At 42.3% G+C, this 15,401-nt stretch overlaps 1 protein-coding gene across 3 annotated transcripts; it reads left to right on the top strand.

Moving 5' to 3' along the window:
• Positions 1–2,707: 2,707 nt before the first annotated feature.
• Positions 2,708–14,976, top strand: pbxip1a (pre-B-cell leukemia homeobox interacting protein 1a). 3 transcript variants are annotated; one of them, XM_020648602.3, is made up of 11 exons: positions 2,708–3,030; positions 3,793–3,923; positions 4,719–4,803; positions 4,900–4,967; positions 6,071–6,752; positions 8,763–8,996; positions 9,718–9,741; positions 10,201–10,235; positions 10,419–10,514; positions 10,680–10,860; positions 10,967–14,976. In XM_020648602.3, exons 2-11 carry the CDS (start codon positions 3,849–3,851, stop codon positions 12,010–12,012), a joined length of 2,526 nt encoding a protein of 841 aa, XP_020504258.2. In that variant the 5' UTR covers positions 2,708–3,030; positions 3,793–3,848; the 3' UTR covers positions 12,013–14,976. The 3 variants fall into 3 exon arrangements, with proteins under 3 accessions (XP_020504258.2, XP_065804166.1, XP_065804165.1); XM_065948093.1 differs by lacking the exon at positions 2,708–3,030 and adding an exon at positions 3,127–3,260; XM_065948094.1 differs by lacking the exon at positions 9,718–9,741 and having other exon boundaries at positions 2,709–3,030.
• Positions 14,977–15,401: the final 425 nt, after the last annotated feature.

The raw sequence follows: 15,401 nt of genomic DNA, 5'->3' as shown, positions 1-15,401 counted from the left end.
GTTGCAGTGGCATGAAAAACCTGCCTTTTAACAGACAGAATCCTCAAGCAGAAAACAGACTCATGTTGAACAGCCATCTGGTGAAACTAAGTGCTTGGTAGTAGGACATGGGAGATGCAGTAAGAAAGAGAAGGATACAAACAGAGCAACAACAAATAATAATAAGATGTATTGTAACAATTCAAGTAATAATGGCATGTGAAAGTATGTGTCATATTAGCAGTAACAGCTAAGTATGATAATAGACTTATCGGTCTTATATCAACATATCAACTGAAATGATGATGAAATTGGGAGGTTTTTGTGTTCATGAACAAGCTCTGATCTGAAAACTAGGAAGGTCTTGTCAGCTAGGTGGGTGAATCGAAACTTGCTTTAAGTAGATATTGATAATGGGCCGTTGTCAGGCTTTGTTCGGGCTGAGCACTTAAGTTTCATTCTCTGAGCATCAACAGGGGAGGCAGCTGACACGTGTCACACCCTCTGTTGATTGCAAGCTGAAAATCTGGGGCAGGTTTTCACAAAACTGCACTACTTTCAGTAACAGAATCGCTAAGAGCTGGCAGAGCTGCGGGTCAGTCCTCAGTTCTATTACCGCTAGACCTGTCTGCTGCCTTTGACACAGTCAACCATCAAATCCTCCTATCCACACTCTCTGAACTTGGCATCTCAGGATCTGCCCTCTGCTGGTTCGTGTCCTACCTCTCTGGGCGATCCTTTCGAGTGTCGTGGAAGGGAGAAGTGTCCAAAGTGCACAGCTTATCCACAGGGGTACCTCAAGGGTCAGTGCTTGGTCCCCTTCTCTTCTCCATATACACAACCTCACTTGGTTCAATAATCTGCTTTCGTGGCTTCTCATAACACTGCTATGCTGACGATACCCAGCTCTTCCTGTCATTCCTGCCAGACGATGTTACAGTCTCTGCAAGAATCTCATCATGCCTTGCTGATATCTCTAAATGGATGAATGAACACCACCTTCAACTGAATCTTTCAAAGACTGAGCTCCTTGTCCCAGCCAGTCCCTCTATGCAACCACAGATCAATATCCAGCTTGGAACAACCAAACTCATGCTCACAAAGTCTGCCCGGAACCTGGGTGTCATGATTGATGACCAGCTAACTTTTAAGGTTCAAGTAGCCTCGATTGCCCGGTCATGTCGCCCTGTACAACATCAGGAAGATCAGACCTTACCTGTCAGACCACACTACACAGCTCCTGGTACAGGCTCTTGTGATATCAAGCATCGATTATTGCAATTCTCTACTGGCAGGTCTTCCTACATGCACTATCAAACCTCTGCAAATGATACAAAATGCAGCAGCACGACTGGTCTTCAACCTTCCTAAAAGAGCACGTCACTCCGCTGTTCATCTCCAGACACTGGCTCCCAGTTACTGCTCGCATCAAACTTAAAACTCTGCTGCTCGCTTACAAAACAGCGACAAAAACGTCTCCTCCTTACTTTAACTCTCTCATCCAGGTCTACACCCCCCCCCCCCCCCCCCCCCCACTATGCTCTGGCAATGAAAGGCATCTGATCCAACCTTCACAACAGGGTCCTAAGTCTCTGACTAGACTCTTCTCCTCTGTCGCCCCCCGGTGGTGGAATGAACTTCCAAACTCCATTCGATCTGCAGAGTCCCTCTGCACCTTTAAGAAAAAGCTAAAGACCCAGCTCTTTCATGAATACCTACTAACTTAATGATGATGGTCTCCATATTATTGATGATGATGATGATAATGTGGTTGGTTTTTGTTTGATAACAATGACTTATAAGATGGTTTCTATACTGATTAGAGCTCTCAAGAACTGCCCTCAATGTTGTGCTTTGCCTCTGGTCACTTCCTGTCAGCACCTGTGTGTCCAATCAGACTCAAAGCTGATCGTTTGCTCTTACTGACATTGTTCCCTTTTTTCTAGATCCTTGCTTGTGTTGTTCTTACTCTCTGATGTATGTCGCTTTGGAGAAAAGCGTCTGCTAAGTGAATTGTAGAATGTCTACATTTACGACCAGTTGCATATCAATTTTGGCTAAAAAGTGCTGCTTGCATTTATTCATCTTTATTCAAAGTATTGTCATACAGACCTATGTGATGTGTTATAATGCCCTTTTTCTCTGTGTTGTTTTTTGTCTGCGTTCCTTCCTCTTCTGTATTATTTGTGAAGCTTTTTGTGACTTTTGGGAAGAAAGGTGCATATATATATATATCTAAAGTGTATTCATATTGTTATTATTGGTATACAGAATCATTTAAATATAGTTTTTATATCAAAGGATCAATTGAAGGTCCATTCTCTTTAATGGGTTGTGTGTTTTTGAGGGGTCTCTTTTCAGATATGGAAAGTGGTCAAATAGATAGATAGATAATTTAAACAAGAACCTATAAACAGTTGAGGAAAAAAAGATCTGTAATTAGACCTGCATATAAAAAAATAATTTAAAAACAAAGTGTTGACCTTCTTGCAAATAAATGTGCCATCAGAGATAAAACCGTTAACACACTCTAATTTTAGAAGAAAAGAAGTCAGATGATGAAACAAATGTCCACACTGGAGCAACGTGAGTGGAGGGGTAGTCCGCTTTGGTAAGTCCCGCAGGCAAATATAGCTCCACAGACGTGTCAGTGTGCAGCTGGCCCACGTCGCCCTTCCCTCCTGGATATATAAGTGAGCATGCATGCTTTTTGAGGCTTAGTTTCACACATGAAGTTGTATTATTAAAAACCAGGGGGACGTATCCGGATCTACCACCTGCCATTCCCACCTGCGAACGTCAATCATGCTTGGATGTGCGTCTTTTTCCCCTGACACGACACTTTTATCTTATTGGTCCAGCGATGGTTCAGGGGCGGGAGCTCCGTAGTGTCTCCTGAAATCTAATTGGACGAAAGACGTCTTTGACGTGACGCAGCCAGGAATTCCCAAAGTTCCCAAGTTCAGGGGAAGAGAGGAGCTGTTGTTCATACGAAGAAAACAAAACGTTTTGAAGGGAAAACAAGGAGCGACTGAAGTATTAACAAGTGGGGTAGGTAAAGCTTCTTCTTCGTGTTTTATATAGACGAGTCGTGCCGGTGTTTGAAGCTCTCGCTGACAGCAGGGCCTAAGTGAGAACGCGGAAGAGTGGGAGTGGGAACATTGAAGCTACCATCCTTTGTTTACCATCATGTGTGAACCTCGAAACAACAGCTGTAGCTCTCAAACTTTGTTTCTCTGATGTGCAGAAGAGAGGCGTTGTGTTTTCTGTGTTACCGATATGTGAGTGCTGATGTTTAAAGCTTGTATCTGAATCAATGAGTGCTCGTGTCTGGGGTTTGACCATTTTTGGTCATTTGCCTGGCACACAGATTGACTGGATGGATCGATCTGAATGAATGGTAATAGCATGGTTAACGAGAACAAGCGGTAGATATCTGTTTCTTGTTTTCACTGCGCAGTGGTATATTATGGATGGATGCCACAGCACTGTTACATAACTTGCATCAACGACAATCTGCTCTTTATCCCTTGCGTGCGGTGCATTAGGTCTAAAACTGTATCGTTATTGCACAACTGTTTTGTCTATGGCTTCAATTTAGTTACGTATCATCAACATATTGAAGAGATTGTGTCGAAGATTGTCGTGTTGTGTGTATTTTGTGTGCACAACTGCATACGTAAGCTTATACTTTTGGCTGCCTTAATAGATATTACACACAACGTAAGAGTGTTATGGGGCTTATATAACTAAGATAAGGTTTTCAGTACATGTTTATGTCCAATAAAGAAACGTTGTGTCTGTCGTCTGCAGAATTTCATTCAGCTGAATCTGCACCGTGCTGTGCCAAGTGGAGCCTGAAGAGGGCGATGTCTGACAACAGCCACAGCACAGGCAGCAGCAGCGGCTCCTCCACCAACAGCTGGACCCTCCTATCCCCCGAGGTAACCAGCCAGCTCTGCTCAGAGGAGGCTCATGAATACGAGTTGGAAATATTGGCATGTTTGTACTTGCCTCAGAGCTTCCCTCTTTGGGAACATTGTGGGAAATTACTGCAAAGTTCCAAACTATTTGTCTGAGGCATGTGCAGTTTAAATGGGAAATATGTGTTTAGCCAAGATCTTAGTGTGCACAACTTAAGGTCGGTAAGATTGGGTATTAAGGGCACAAAGCTGACTAAATGGAATGCAGCCATAAGCAACAGCCAAAGAAAATGTCCTTCCTCGAGAGAGGTGATGGCATTGAGTTTTTGTTGAGACAGTTCCAGAGAGGCGTCGATTCAACTTGATGGTCTGCCTGTAGACTTAAAGTTCAGTTAAATCTCAACGCAATGTTCTGATTTGTTACCCTGTTTGTATAATGACAGCAGCCTAAATATGTCAGCTCAGTACAGATCACAAAATCAGTTTATAAAGGAGAAGAGCATGTCAACATTTGCAACAGCCACATTTGATAGTTGGGTTGGGTAAGTCACATTTGATGTCTCAGTTATAATGGAAGAAGTCTGTCTCTGGATCTAGTTTATTGTTGATTAAGGCATCAACATGTCCAAGTCTCAATCACAGTGATAGATCATAAACCAGGCGTAATGATTTGCGTTTCCCAGCCAGGTCTTGTCTGCATGTGCAGGCATGTCTGTATTGAGTGTGTGCTATTAATGTCAAGGTCGGTGCTACAAATCAGAGGGGGGTAACTAAAGGGGCTGAAGCCTGATCTCCTGGGATCTTTTCACTCTGCAGGAAGCTGCTGTTGAGAATGTCGGGCCAGTGGATGACGGCACAGAGAGCCTGGGTGATGCCCCGAGTCTCTCTGAAGACGTGACAGGTACTGACAGGACCAGGTTTGGGGATCAAACTAAACACAGCATTTTTGTGTTTTTTTATATATTTTAGTGTTGACATGGTGTTCATGTTGTTTCAGGAGCTGCTGTGGAGTTCAAACCAAGTGACACTTCAATAGAAACAGTTCTGTCTGAAGAAGGCCATCAGGTGGGTACACAATGAACTACATCATGGTCAAATCAGAGTCAGAATCAGAATCGGGGTTTATTGCCAAGTACATTTACACATACAAGGAATTTAACTTGGTGTATTGATGCTAAACAATTAACAAGGAAATAAAGCAGAACTAGCAACAACTTAAATAATACAGTATAAGAAGATATTACCATATATAAAATCGAATTTCAAAATTTAAGATATAAAATATAAAAAATACAAAATGTACAAAAGGTGCAATGTGCAGTGGACTATGAGAAAAGGGCATAAATCTGACCTTTAAACAACATTGTTATTAAGAGAGCAAAAGTCTAAATCCTAAACATAACTACATTACTATATCCAGCTCTATTTTTAATATTGTGTTCCGAGGCCATCTTTTCCTTACCAATGCCAATTATCATACGTAATATCATTTATCTTTTGCAAACATAAATAATCCTGACCTGAAAACAGCCTAAAAAAGCTTGGATATCATTAGCCTCAGTTCTGATTTCACTCTTTCCTGACATGCTGTCCCAGTCACTGAGTGGGGAGAAACCCTGATTTTTTTTAACCAAGAAATGATTTAGTTTGGTGTTTTTACAGCTTTTGAAATCTGGGTTTGGAAATATGATAGCTGACAATTTGCCCTCTCCAGGAGCCGCAATCTTTTTCCTCCGCTGCTCTAAAACCATTATTTCAGAGGGGCAGTCACATTCAAGTTGTTTCTGTGTAATTACTCATTGAGGATTGGTAAATTATCAGACGGGGGCGATGTCTGATTTACTAGCAGAAACTAAATTCTGTTTTCTAGGCTGAATTTGAGAATTAGCGATCGTAGTATCAGAGCAATTCTTTATTGTGTTTTATCATAGAACTCAACTGTGAAGCTACTCACCATGTGTAGACACTGTGACATTTTTTTGTACTGTAAAGTGTTTAAAAACATATACATGGTAACTCAGGGCAATGTGGGAAGCTATTAATGAAAGAGAAGAATGATAGACAAAAAAATGATGAGGAAAGAATGATGAGCATATTCTGCTCTTGATCTTAACTTTGACTGTGAGAAAAAGATAATATATAAGACTATTCCTAACTTTTATTTCTAGGTGTGTCAGGAGACCTCTCCAGAGTCAGGTGAGGGTCCCATCCCTTCCAGTCCGTCACGATTGAGTCCTCTACCTCCGAACTCTCTTGACCCCTCAGACCTGGACCTGGAGAGTCAGCCTCCAGTCATCCATGACATGGTCACCAGCTCCCCCGGTGACAACGAGCCCCTCGGAGCCACACCCTTTGTCACCACCATGGATTTGGGCGCCCCCCTCGATCTTCCTGCAGCCGAACTCTTAACAGAGGAGCTTCTTGAGGAGTCGTGCTCTGCTCCTTCCCCGACCGAGATCCCCGAGGTCTCTGCAGAACGCGTGCTCGACGCGGCCCCTGATATCACGCTGATTCCCGCGAGCCCCGTCGAGGAGAGTCCTGTTTTCGTCGCGGAACCCGAGGTCAGCATCCCCACTGTGACCCTCACAGCATCTGATGCCCCCTCTCATGTCGAAGCTGATGTCAGCACCGGTCCAGAGAGCATGGAGCCGGAGAGCCACGTCCCACAGAGCCCCCCGATGCCAGAGATCCCCATCACTCTTAGTCCTGCACCAGAGACTGTTGGTGCAGTGGAGGAGGAGAAGGAGGAGGAGGAGGAGGAGGAGGAGGAGGCTGTGGAAGAGGCAGAGATAGATCCTGTAGAGACGTTGACCCAGGGCAGGCGAGAGGAAGATGAAGAAGAAGGAGAAGGTATTAATCTGTTTATGTTATTACAAGCATGATACATCAGGCTGTGATATTTTTTGGGGAGGAGGAAACTTACAGGAAATCAGTCAGAGCTATGATTATTGATAGATAGATAGATAGATAGATAGATAGATATGAACTTTATTAATCCCTTGGGAAGGTTCCCTCAGGAAATTCAGATTCCAGCAGCAGGTAACACCAAAGGATAGAACAGCACACAGATACAAAGAATAAAATAAAAACACAAATAATATACTGTACACAGTAGCAGCAATAGACATGTCTAAATAAAGTATACCAGTACAGATTTATAATAAAAGAGCAGCAGCAATAAGAAAAAGGTAGCAGCAGTTGTGTTGTTTGTGTCCTTTGTGTTTATAAATAGATAATTAACAATAAATAATGAATAATGCAAGCTGTTAGGATTGTGTTGTGGGTCCCAACGTAGGGTGTAAGGTTTCCTTTTTAGGCCTCAGTTTAGTTTCTTCTCAATTCTGAGGCTTCACAAATCATTTGATTGAAACATTGTTTAGGAGTGGAAATTGCTTGGTTTTAAGTTTGAAGGTTGAAGGGGGTTTCAAAAGAAGTCTGGGAGCCAAACTGCAATAAAAGACATGAAACAGTCAGAGTGATCAACATAAACGTTCATCAACGTTTACATACTATACTAGTCCATTCACCCCTTTTAGTCTTTGCCTTCTTTTAGCTGACCCCTAGAGGAAGCCCTGATTGTTATATTGTGTAGTCATGTCGGTATGGACACTAGTTGTTGAAGTATCTCTTTTGCAAAAAGTATTTCAGCTTGACAGATTCTCAAAATGTATTAATAATGTGACAAAAACAATGCTGAATAGAGCATCATCAAAACCCAAATATGTGAGAAAAAACAAACAAGTGACACAGATAGACGGTAACATCTTATGTTCCAGTTAGCTTTTAGGGCGAGTAGCTGTGCTCCTGATTAAACCTCTTTCTTCTCAATCATTGTGCATTTTGTACAGTTTTCATTTTATGAAATAGTGCATGGTAACAGATATGCTGTGTGGTTATATGACTGAACACAGTTTAAGAAAAAGAGACATGACAGCACGATATCAGCTGAATAAATGAGTCACAGGACCGAAGGAAATACAGCATGATGTTGTGCTTAAGTGGTGCTTTAGTATCATTATTTAATGTTTCACAGAGTCATTCAAGGAAATGATGCTGGTATTGTGTCCTTTGTATATCTCATATTGTGTTTAAATAATTAAAGATCAGTAACTGCTGTAAAAACTAAGGTAACATCCAAAACAATAATTCCCTTAAGTTTTACAAATCAAATAAAAACATCCCAGGAAGAAAAAATAACCAAACGTGTGATCAGATAAACTGATTTCTACTCAGTAGAAAATGAGGCTTTTGTGACTTCCTGTGGGGTCTGAGGCTGGTAACAGAGACCACATTAGTGGTCCGTGGCTCTTTGTTATTCTCAGTAGTCTTTGTAGGCAGACAATGAGAGTCCCCCTCTGCAGAAGAATTGGTGAACATGTTGCTTATCTGTGTCACAACCGGCAGCTGGCGAGTGATGTATCCGTTCGACAGAGAGCCGGTGCACCCCGCTGAGAAAATGAAGGAACCTCCATGCATGAAATGACTGTTGTTGTAATTTAGTTTAGAAAATATCATCCATTCTGCACCCCCCCCCCCCCCCCCCCCCAAAAAAAAAACAAAAAAAAACACTGTTTACGCACTGTTGTGTTTTTGTGCTCATGTAACCACTTAGATTCTGGTATTTTGTGTGAGGCAGTCTGCCAGCACATAATTATGGACTTGGCAATAATATCTCCTTCTGACGCTTTTGGAGCCAAAGACGTCTGAATGATTTATCCATGTTGGTCTGGGACACATTATATACATGTGTTTTAACTTTAGGCTCTTGTCATTGTCTGCATGATAGAATGTCACATCCCTCTGCTGTGCTGCCATCTCTTTATCACCTTCATTTCCCCCTCTCTCTCCCTCTCTCCGCAGAGCCTTCCAGTAGTTTGGATTTGGGCGACACGAGCGGCTTCGACGACGGACTGAGGAGGAGGAACGTTCCCTCCTTCGAGGCACTGAGGCCGAGAACATCGGATGAGGAAGACGAGGAAGAGGAGGTGGAGTTCAAGCTGGCCGAGAGGAAGGAGGAGAAGCCGTGGTGCTCCTTGAACAAATGCATTGTGGGAGCTCTGATATTGCTCTTCCTAGGGTCTCTCTTTCTCTCAGGTGAGTTTCTTAAAACAGCTTTAAACAGAGCTTTAGCTTTAGCTTGCTTCTGCCTTTCAGGAATCAGGAAGAAATGAAAGCCACATTTAAATTTCTTCTATTATAATAGAAGAAATCTACCCATTGGATCTGCAGAGTCCCTCTTTCATGAATACCTACTAACTTAATGATGATGGTCTCCATATTATTGATGATGATGATGGTAATGACGATGGTTTTTGTTTGATAACAATGACTTATAAGATGGTTTCTATACTGATTAGAGCTCTCAAGAACTGCCCTCAATGTTGTGCTTTGCCTCTGGTCACTTCCTGTCAGCACCTGTGTGTCCAATCAGACTCAAAGCTGATCGTTTGCTCTTACTCACATTGTTCCCTTTCTTCTAGATCCTTGCTTGTGTTGTACTTACTCTCTGATGTACGTCGCTTTGGAGAAAAGCGTCTGCTAAGTGAATTGTAGAATAATAGAAATGTAAAATTTTACTCACAAAAAGCTCTTTCTAACTCTCCTATCACAGTTTATTTTCACACATGTAACATCAGGGATTTGAAGAGTTTTGCGCTTTTTTTGGTAAATGTAGTCAAAAATGACATCATTACACACTCACAAAATTGACATTGACGTATTTCATTATTACATAAGCACATTTTATTTGCAGTTGTCAGCACTGGGCACATGTCTGTTTTTAGAAACTGCTGACTAAGCTGCACTATGTCAACAGGTTTCCTCTCTGACCTGGATAATGGTAGGTCCAGTACTGCAGATAAGACAGCAGCATTAGCTCTCACACTAGCTGGCTAACACTCAGTCGCTCGTCTAAGCGCTTATCTGGCCTGACACTTCACGCAGTGGCAGCAGAAAATGGCAAAATAACACGGGATTCTGTGCTGTACAATAACGCTCGTTATCACCATGTGGTGTGAAGCACTCACTGGATGTTTCTGGGGCTTATCCAGCGGGAATTTACCTATTGCTGGTTATTTGCTTGGTTAGCCAAAATACTTCACATGTTATGTTGTGGAATCTGAAAAATCTGCCTAAATAAATATGAGTACACAGGTAGTGCCTGAGCTTGTAGAATGCACTTCACAACAAAAGCTTCTTGTGCAGTTTTAAGACCGGATGAGTCAATAAAAGAGCATGTTGTGGGAGCATGTTGTGAGACTTATAAGACTGACAGACGTGTTGTGTCCTCCTCTGACAGGTGACTTTGACGGGTCAGATGAAGAACAAAGCCAGGTCCGTCCCTCTGCTCTCTTTCTTTCTTTGCTCAATCTCAGTGTCTCTATATTCTCAAATACATGTTAAAAGAGAAGAATTTAAAAAAATCTTCAGTCTTAAAACATAAAAGACAAATGCTAATGATATGATTGCATACAAAATATGTGTTTTTCTCCATTTGCCAACCATTTTTGCTTCCAGGACTGGCTTAGCAGTGATCCACAGGATATGAAAGAGCTATTGAATAAGCTGACACAGGAAAACCAACAAATCGCTCAGCTAGAGGCGCAACTACAGGTCAGCACACCACTGATGTTGATGCTAATGAGGTTGCTTTACCCCGTCTTGATGTGTTAATGTACTGCAATAAAAATAAAAATAAAGATGTTTTTGATAAATTAATAACATCCTGCAAAAAGCTGGCTTTGATTTCCACTTTTTTTTTTTTTTTAACTTCTTCAGTCCCAGAAAGAAGAACTTGACTCGGCTCTGAAGACAGTGGCAGCAAGCGACAGCAAAGAGGTTAAAGCGGGTCTGGAAAAGGAAAACACAAGGCTGAAGGAGGAGCTGTCGTCTCTGCCCGAGCTGAAGAAAGAGCTGGAGAGTCTGAGGTCCAGAGTGACAGAGCTGAACCAACTCACAGGTAAATATCTTCTTTACATACAAAGATAGATACTGTCATGGAGTTACTTTGTGATATAAGTTATCACCAAAGCCTTAATAACTTTGATATGTGTAACTCTTTACAGCTGATCAGGTGGTATCAGCAGTGGAATCAGGCTCAACCCCTCAACCAGCAGACAAAGATGAACACAGTGAGCAGGAGGCAGCTGGTCCAGAGAAGAAGAGGGAAACGAGTTCTGGAGGAAGGCTGAAGGAAGAACTGCAGCGTCAGAAAGTCCTTCTGGAGGAGAGCAGGAAGAGACTGCAAGGAATGAAAAAAGACGGAGGCGACAGGAAACGAGTGAGGGACAGTTTGGAGGAGATCCAGAAGAAGCTGTCTGAACAGGTGGAGAGGTGGGGGAAGAAGAAGCCGCAGGAGGCCAAATGGAAAGGGAACAAGGGCAAAACGAACGAGAGGGACCACTTGAAGAGAGACGAGAAGAAGGAGTGGAGAGGAGAGAAGGACAGGAAGCACGGCAAGGATGGAGGATGGAGGGAGAAGGAGGAGAAGAAGGAGAAGGAGTGGAGGTCTGAGAAGCAAAACTCTCACAAGGAGGCGTGGAGGAAACACCAGGACGAGTGGGAGAGGAAGAAGTGGGAGAGGAGGACGGACCGAGAGGAGAGGAGGAAGGAGAAACCGTGGCATGGCAAGCATGAGAAGAACTCCCACAACCACAACCATCAGCATCAGCATCAGACGCCCCGCCAGCCCCATCAGCACAACCAGATCCACTTCTGGAAGGACCAGGAGAAGAAGCTGAAACGCAACATCCTCCCCCAAATGGGCCGCCTCTCCTCCGAGGAGTCTGCTGCCAGGGAGGGGCTCTACCCGGTGGAGCTGCCCGAGTTTGAGGAGCTGCTGGAGGGCTACCTGAGCAAGCTTGAGGGGTCCGCTCCCGAGAGCAAGGACAAGCTCAGGAAGCTGACCGCCGAGTTCTTTGAGGGCGGCGTTTTCATCCACGAGAGGGTCCTTTTCAGTGACTTCGCCGAGGACGTGGCCGACATCCTGGAGGACATGGTGGACGTTTTTGAGAACGGCGGGGGGAAGGACGGCGACGACGACGACTCCCTGGAGGAGGCGATGGAGGAGTTTGAGCGGGAAGCGCTGTGGAAGTTTGCAGCCACAGCTTAAACAGACAGAAAAAAGGTGGAGGGGGGGAGGAGTTAAAAAAATAACAACACTGAGAAGTGGTGGTTTTTAGGACATTTCTTGCCTACATTCTCCTCCTCAGAGCTGTAATTGTAGTAGCTTCAGGTGCAGAGTGCCTCTCATAAAACGTGTTCCCCTCTGAGTCTTTAATTATAAGCTAGACTTGTTCTTGTCATTTTTTGGACTTTAGTTTGTGTTACCTACCTCTGTCCGCTCATGCCTCCTCCTCATGAAAAGCCCCTCAGTGATGTGTCGTGTGGATTTCACTCTGCTGTAAAGTGTCTTCTCGATAACTAGTGCATGTTGCAGCTCATAATGTTAATTCAGTAATATTCATATCGCACAAAGATCAGTGGACTTAATGGGGGACGGTACTGCTGAGCAAGCAATGCAATGGTTAAAAGTATTCATGTAGTGAAAGAAAGACATGTTTAACGGACTGTTAAATACTTTTCTGCATGCTTGGCCCTCTCTGCAGAAGCGACTTGCCACTTCTCGGAGCAGGCTCAAACAAAATGCAGATCCTTTTTTTTGCCTCGAGTCGGTTGGTAACTGTCCAATCCGAGGGGAAGAGATCCTGGTTCTTTAAGCGATGAGAATCAGATCAGGTTGGACCAGTTTTTTTTTTTTTTTTCTGTGTGTGTGTGTGTGTCAGCAGCTCCTTTAATACAGTAGATTTGGGAAACCACACACACAGAGTGCTGTTTGAGAGCCCCAGGCATTTGGTTTTGTAGATTTGACAGACAGAGGGGAAAAACCAGGAACCGGTTTGGGGGATGTCAGTGCTGCTCCAACGGAAAAAAAAAAAAAAGAAAAGAAGCGATGGGACAAAGTGATTGCCATAGCTAAATGTATGACCGCTACGCCACTGCAGCACTTTTCTCAAACATTCACATTAACAACTGAGCTTTTTCTTTCTCTTTACACTTTTTACTATTTTGAGACCATTAGTTCTCGTTTTCGGGACCTCTTACTCTTACTCTTTTCCGGCACTTGGGTATTAGAGCTTTCAAGTAGAGTTAAGTGATCCTTATTTATACCCAAAGAGTTTCATTTCATTCATTTGCTTATTAGCCCGAAGGGATATTTGCAATGAACACGTTTTTTTTCATCTAGTTATTTTTTAACAGCTTTTTATTAACTGGCATGCAAACAGGTGATATGTCACCTGAAAAAATAGGAAGCTGCTTTTTTTTTCTTTCTTTTTTTTTAAGTTTGATTCTTTCCCGTGAAAGAACCAGACAAATAGTGAAATGCAGACCAGAGCAAAGTGGATTCAGTATTGCAGAACTGCTTCTTAGAGTTTGGTACTTTAAGACAAAAAAATAGTTTGATTGTTTTTTTTTCTTTATTGTTTGATTCTAATTGTGAAGTTTTCCCTCTTTCGGTGGATGTGAAGCTGAAATTGACAGATTGTGAATGTTGGTTCTCATTTTTCAGTAGTTAAAGCTCCTGTGAGGATTTTTTATATTCTTATCGAACAGACTTAAACTAATATTCATCCTTCTTTATGAACTCTAAAAGTGAATAAAACCATCAGTATAAAGTTTTTTCCTTTATAAATATTTTTAATGTCTGAAACTGCTGCTACAGGGGAAGGTGTCAGATGAGGCGTTACACAGCATGCTGCAAAAGTTGACTTTTTCTTGCAAAGATTCTTGATGAGTGAGCGTCTGTGTCCACTAATGCTGTTTTTTGTTTTTTTTTGCTCGCGCAGCACCCACTTTCTATTCAAAACAATAGAAGTGCTCCGCATCCTTGGCGTTAGAAAATCAAGTTTTATTTGTTGCTGCGCTCTCAGTTGGAAATAGTTAAACTTTTGGAATACTGCAGCGCTCGTCAATGTCAGTTTTCCTCAACGACCAATCACAATCAGGAAGGGGCGGGGCTTCTGATATCAAATATGTCAACCGCAATGCAGAGGGTAAACATATCCGTTTACAAGAGTACAGTTTCAACATGTACGTTTTCTTTGTTGGAGTTCCCTTTAATAAAAGCAAATATTAAGCATAGATCCATTTACTACCGTGGAGGTGCAGTGAGATGACTTTCGTAACCTAGCAACAGTAAGCGCCCATGAAAAGTGCTTTGAGATTGAGGTTGTGCACTGCCAGTGGGAAAAAAAAGCTGTTAATGGACACAGGCCCAAATACATTCACTATTAAATACAAAGCTGGGTGTGATTTTTTTTTTTTTTTTTTTTAAACCACATGACCCATGTTCAGGTCAAAATGTAGCAAAGAGATAGGTGGTACCAGTTTGTCCACAGGGGGCGCCAAAATCCACAAAACACTAGAGTTCCTCACAGGAGTTTTGAAAGAAACTTTGAAGTGTTTCATGTTTATTTATTCTGTCTGTAAACTGTAACTCTTTTTCTCATTATGTAAGGAGAAGAAGCGCAGACAGTGCGACAGGCCGTACACATTGAATGTGTGAACATTTTCAGAATTTTAGTTTGCCAGATGCTGCTCATGTGCCTTTATTAATGTAGACGTGTTAGACTTAACAAGAGGTCTTAGATCATTATTTGCTTCTGCAACTTGACAAAGTTAGTTTACACTTCTGGAAATGTTCTGCTGTTTATAGAGCAGGGAGTGAATGTCGTCGAGTTTACACAGAAAGTGGTGAACAGACCTTTGTTCAAAGGAGTGGTTGGGTAAGTGTCTAGACCAAAGGAATCTGAAGAGAGAGCTTCATTTGAACATTACATATTAGTAAGAGTTTGATTAAAAATTGGAGAAGTATTTTTGTCTTTGTGGGAGAACAGCCGGGTTCTGTGCTTAGAGAGAAAGCAGCAGCTGGCTCAGACGTGCATGTGATTGATCCCTGGAGAAAAAGTTCTGAGGAAATTGGATCAAATTTGGATCATTTTTATTTTTGTTTCATCATCAGTTCTGTCCTGTTGTAGGAAGTCATTGTTAAGTTCAATAAAAAAGTTCACCATTGGCCGAAGATTAGTGTGTCTTTATTTAATGTATTCAGTGACTCACTGTGGTGGGAAGTGGACATGCTGGCATGGCAGGCATCTATTATCACAGCTATGTTGCCAAACTAAAATATTTACATCCAGATTAAATCCTCGGAGCAGGAGCTTACACGTTAACAGGAACAATCTCTCATTCAGTCTGTCCTCCCTGGTACAAGAAACCCAACCAGTCACTGACTCGATATGCTGATGAACGAGAATGTAAGCAATGATTGAGAAGGGTCAGTCGCTAAGAAACTGACTAACAAGCTTGTCATTCTTTGAATTCTACACACCAGTCAACCTGCAAGTATGTCTCTATGTGTCTCTTAGAGTCCAACATGTCAAAGAGCATAACTTAAAGAGGGAAAACAAAGATAAAATGTTGTTTTAAAATGTAAAAGAA

The sequence above is a fragment of the Labrus bergylta genome, chromosome 19 (assembly GCF_963930695.1).
Source record: "Labrus bergylta chromosome 19, fLabBer1.1, whole genome shotgun sequence".
Classification (NCBI taxonomy): domain Eukaryota; kingdom Metazoa; phylum Chordata; class Actinopteri; order Labriformes; family Labridae; genus Labrus; species Labrus bergylta.
Note: the sequence above shows the minus strand (reverse complement) of the source record. Positions and strands in the feature narration are given on the sequence as shown.

Coding starts and splice junctions, on each gene's coding strand:
- pbxip1a (XM_020648602.3), top strand. CDS start 3,849: ATGTCTGACAACAGCCACAGCACAGGCAGCAGCAGCGGCTCCTCCACC. Junction 6,753..8,762: donor AGATGAAGAAGAAGGAGAAG/GTATTAATCTGT, acceptor CTCTCTCCGCAG/AGCCTTCCAGTAGTTTGGAT. Junction 8,997..9,717: donor AGGGTCTCTCTTTCTCTCAG/GTGAGTTTCTTA, acceptor CTATGTCAACAG/GTTTCCTCTCTGACCTGGAT.